Raw genomic sequence first — 4,772 nt, 5'->3', positions numbered from 1 at the left:
TATCATGTCGTCGACGTAGACCTCAATCTCTTTATGAATCATATCGTGAAAGAGAGTGACCATGGCTCGTTGGTATGTGGCATCGATGTTCTTCAATCCAAAGGCATCACCTTGTAGCAGAAGGTGCCCCATGGTGTTATGAAAGTGGTTTTCTCCATATCTTCTTGAGCCTTGAGGATCTAGTTATAACCGGAGAAACCATCCATAAAAGAGAAAACAGAGAACTGGGCGGTATTATCTACTAGCACGTCAATGTGTGGCAGTGGAAAGTCATCTTTGGGACTTGCTCTATTTAGATTTCTGTAATCTATGCACATTCTTACTTTGCCATCCTTCTTAGGTACAGGCACAATGTTAGCTATCCATTGAGGATAATTGGAGACCGCTAGGAAGCCGGTGTTGAGCTGCTTTTGTACCTCCTCCTTGATTTTCATAGCCATGTCGGGACGGGTCCTTCGTAGTTTTTGCTTTACTGGAGGGCATTCTTCTTTAAGGGGTAGATGATGGATCACAATGTCAGTATCGAGGCCGGGCATATCTTGGTATGACCATGCAAACACATCTTTATATTCCTTCAAGAGCTCAATCAATTTTGTCTTCACCTCGTCTTGTAGAGCGGAGCCGACTCAGACTTCTTTCGCTTCCTCATCTGTCCCAAGGTTAATCACTTCCACTGATTCTTCGTACGGCTGGATGACTTTTTCCTCTTGCTTGAGCAGCCTTGCCAATTCTTCTGGGAGTTCGGCCTCTTCCTCACACTCTTCATCAGCTTGATTAATCGGGTTGTCAAAGTCGTATGAGACCGTAGCATAATTGTCATTGGTGGTTGTCGAGGATGATCTGCATGATTTAAGGTTCACGTTTTTATTGGTATGAAAGAAAGGATGATTTGAAAAGAAATTTTTTATTATTATTTTTTTTTAAAAAGAAAAATGTCATTTAAAAAAAGTGAAATGAATAAATGAAAGACAAGGATCTCAAAATTGATTGCGAACATGAACCCTTTTTCATTAATGATTAATAAGGAAATTTGATGAGGCCCTACAAATGATTCCCCCATGCCTTGGGCTTGATATGGGCTCTTTTGATAAAAGGAAGGAAAACAACATTGGGAATTACATTTCAATCAAGGTCACTTTAGGTATTTCAAACTCGGTCCATTTGGTGGCACCGTTTCCATCAGTCTTTGTGAAGATCAAGCCATCTTCTTCTTCTTCTTCTTCTTCTTCTTCCACGACACAAATACGGTTGTCATCCAGGTAACCAGCACTTGAGAAGTTATCAGACAGCGGGATCACTGACCCCCTTGTAGCTATCGGCGTGGTCTTCTTCAAATTCTGGGAGTTGTATCCCAAACCGGTGCGGTCCTTGTTGGCAGGAAGTTCAAGCAATCTTCCCCATCCTTGGGGGTGTCCATCCTTTATGATTGTCAGGGCGTCTTTAAGAGATGCCATGGGAGATTCGGCATCTTTTGATTCATCCCTTGCTGGGCAAACCATTTCAACATTGATAACTTCAAATGATTGGAATGGGATTTCCCTTATCTCCCCTTCTCCCTCAACGTATCGGAAAGATGCGAGGTGACTTACCACAATGTCCTCCTCACCCTCGACAACAACTAGCTTATCATCAGCTAAGAATTTCAATTTTTGGTGGAGCGTTGAAGTGACTGCACCAGCTGAATGGATCCAAGGCCTCCCAAGTAGACAACTGTAGGCTGGATAGATATCCATTACGAAGAAAGTGATAAGGAAAATATGGGGACCAATCTTCATAGGCAAATTCACCTCACCGATTACAGTCCTTCTAGTCCCATCAAATGCTCTTACTATAAGCTCACTCGGCTTCATTACGAGTCCTTCAATAGTTAGTTTAGCAAAGGAGCTCTTTGGCATCACATTGAGGGAAGACCCAGTGTCTACCAAAACTCTTGATAGGACTGTGTCCACACACTCAATAGAAATATGGAGAGCCTTGTTATGATTCCTCCCCTCGGCGGGAAGCTCTTCATCACTGAAACCTAAGCTTAAGCTAGTAGCGATATTGTTAACTACTCCTTCAAACTGACAAACAGATATCTCTTGCGGTACGTGAGCTGTCCTCAGAAACTTTACCAAAGCCTCCCTATGGGCCTCCGAGCACATTAATAGAGACAACATTGAGATCTTCGAGGGTGTCTGGTTAAGCTGGTCAACTACTCGATAATCGCTCTTCTTGATAATGCGTAAGAACTCGTCTACTTCACTTGAAGGTGCGGGGTCTTGTCTTTGCTGAGCGCTATCAATTTGTTTGCCTTTGTCTGAAGTTGAAGGATTGATAGTTCCAATTGGAGTGGGTGTCGGTGCAAATATCCTTCCACTTCTTGTGACTCCGCTAGTGCCGGTGATATTGATCATTGGGTCACTAGACTTTATCGGTTCTTTTTGAATCTTCTGACCATGAATGTAGACTGAGGTGTCATACATCCAAGGGACTGCCTTGGTGTCAACATATGGGAATGGTGTGGGAACTGTTATTATGATTGGAGTTATAGGATTTGCCGACAGAGTTAACTGAGAGAATTCATATGGAATTTGCAGAGGAGGGACTTCGTCGTATGATATCTCGAGGGTAGACACATCTTCCTTTGTGGACGGGCAGTCTACCATCAAGATCCCTTGGTTCATTAATTGTTGTATGACAGACTTCAATGTTCTACATTGTTGCGGGTTAATCAGACAATGTTCACAGTCATTACCACAGAAGGGAAAGGTATTATTCTTCATTAAAGCATTCTTGATCTCGATGAGTGGTGTTTTTAACTCGTCCACACAGGACATCAATCTCCTTCCATTGTCAGCCTCCATCATATTCACTGATGCATTATTGTGAGGGGGCATCGGGTTATTATTTACATTCGGCCCCTTGGGGGCGAACGTGATTGCCTTAGAATCAATAAGATCTTGAACTTTGTACTTTAATGCTTTACAATTCTCGATCGAATGCCCAGGAGCGCCAGAATGAAATTCACAGCGGGCATTTGCATCATAACTGGGAGGAAGAACCACTGGTGGGGGTCCTAACTCCCTTAGTTGCACAAGTGATCCCCTCAATAAATATGGTAGAATGTGGCTATAAGGCATGGGAACTGGGTCAAATCTTCTCTCGGGCCTTCGTATCCTTTGTTGTTGTTGATATTGTGGTTGTTGTTGATACCGTTGTTGTTGTTGAGTTTGAACAGGAATTGCAAATGGTTGTTGTTGACTTGGTTGGACGGGAGCTATGGCAGCTACTTGTGGATAAGTGGGATTTCTTGTTCGAATGATGGAGGCAGCATTGGTCTCGCCTTCTCATTTTTTACCATAGGGAACAAAAGGTTTCTTTGATGCACTAGAAGTACTGGCAGAGTTCTGGATCTTTCCCATTTTAATCATATTTTCTATCCTTTCACCGGCTAAGACCAGGTCAGAAAAGCCTGGAGAGGTGCTCTCTACCATTCTATCAAGGTATGAACCTTGCAAGTTTCCCATAAACATGTCTACCAATTCTCTTTCTAGCAATGGGGGTTGTACCCTAGAAGCTAATTCCCTCCACCGCTGGGCATACTCTTTGAAGGACTCCTCAGGCCTCTGAGTCAGATTTTGCAACTGCATGCGATTAGGTGCCATATCAGTGTTGTACTGATAGTGCTTGAGGAATGCCTCAGCCATTTCCCTCTAGGTGTGAATATGGTTGCCCTCGAGTTGCATGTACCAATCCAAAGATGCCCCACTGAGGGAATCCTGGAAAAAATGCATTAAAAGTTGATCATCGCTGGAATAGGCAATCATCTTTCGGCAGTATGCCCTAATGTGTGTCCTAGGGTCGCTATTTCCCTTATATTTTTCAAAGTCCGGAACTTTGAACTTGGCCAGGATGATGACCCCAGGTACTAAGCACATTTCTGCCGCATCGAGGCCCAAAATGTCAGTGCTCCCCATTGCCTTGAGCTTTTCCTCGATAGCCTTTACCTTCCTCTCCACCTTGTTGGTTGCGGAACCGAAGGCGTCATTCTGAGAAGCGTCCCTTGGGCTGAAGAATGCATCAAGTTGGTCGTCTGTCTCAGGAGCATGAGGACGAGGATTGTCGTTTGGAACACCGCCGGGTGCATTAATGTTAATTGGAGGATCAACTTGAGGAACTGGAGTCGGATTCTCGACCGTTTGAGGGGTAGGAGGATTGGTAGTACTGGCACGTTGATTCATTTCTTCTTGCATTTTTACCATAACCTCCTGGCTTCTTGCGACTGCTTGAATAGTCTCCATCAATTACCGCATTTGGGATACTTCTTCCTGAAGGACAACTTGGTTCTCTTGAAGTTGCTCTATGACAGCTTGTCGACGTCCTCGTGTATCGTACCGAAAAGTCAGCTTTGGAGAGTGGTTCTGGAAGGAAAAAAGGGTGGATGGATGAGTTTTTTTATGTTTTTATGTTTCGAAAGATGCATATGATGCATGAATTTTTTCTTGTTAAAGCAAATGTCTTTTTAGTTATTCATGTTTATTCATTGCAAAAAACTACTTGACGATTCTCGTTCACAATCATGAAATAGGATAACACAATAGAGAAAAATCACAACTTTCATTCATCCTTTGAAGGGAAAATAGACAACAATACATAGAAGTTGCAAAATACAAGTAATGGAAGCAAATAAACCAACTAGATATCCATCCTAAAAGTGACCCCTTGAGACTTGTGGAGAGCCTCAATGTCGGTGATGAGTTCGGCCATTGTTCTTTTGCAGAACTTAACGA

The 4,772-nt window shown here is 43.1% G+C and overlaps 1 protein-coding gene across 1 annotated transcript; it reads right to left on the bottom strand.

The window, feature by feature from the left end:
* Positions 1-626: 626 nt before the first annotated feature.
* On the bottom strand, positions 627-3,122 carry LOC127136122 (uncharacterized). Its single transcript, XM_051062719.1, has 3 exons — positions 2,021-3,122; positions 1,120-1,939; positions 627-840 (listed from the first exon to the last, which is right to left on the bottom strand). Exons 1-3 carry the CDS (start codon positions 3,120-3,122, stop codon positions 627-629), a joined length of 2,136 nt encoding a protein of 711 aa, XP_050918676.1.
* Between the last annotated feature and the right edge of the window lie 1,650 nt (positions 3,123-4,772).

Source organism: Lathyrus oleraceus, chromosome 4, assembly GCF_024323335.1.
Source record: "Lathyrus oleraceus cultivar Zhongwan6 chromosome 4, CAAS_Psat_ZW6_1.0, whole genome shotgun sequence".
NCBI classification, from domain to species: Eukaryota; Viridiplantae; Streptophyta; class Magnoliopsida; order Fabales; family Fabaceae; genus Lathyrus; species Lathyrus oleraceus.
Note: the sequence above shows the minus strand (reverse complement) of the source record. Positions and strands in the feature narration are given on the sequence as shown.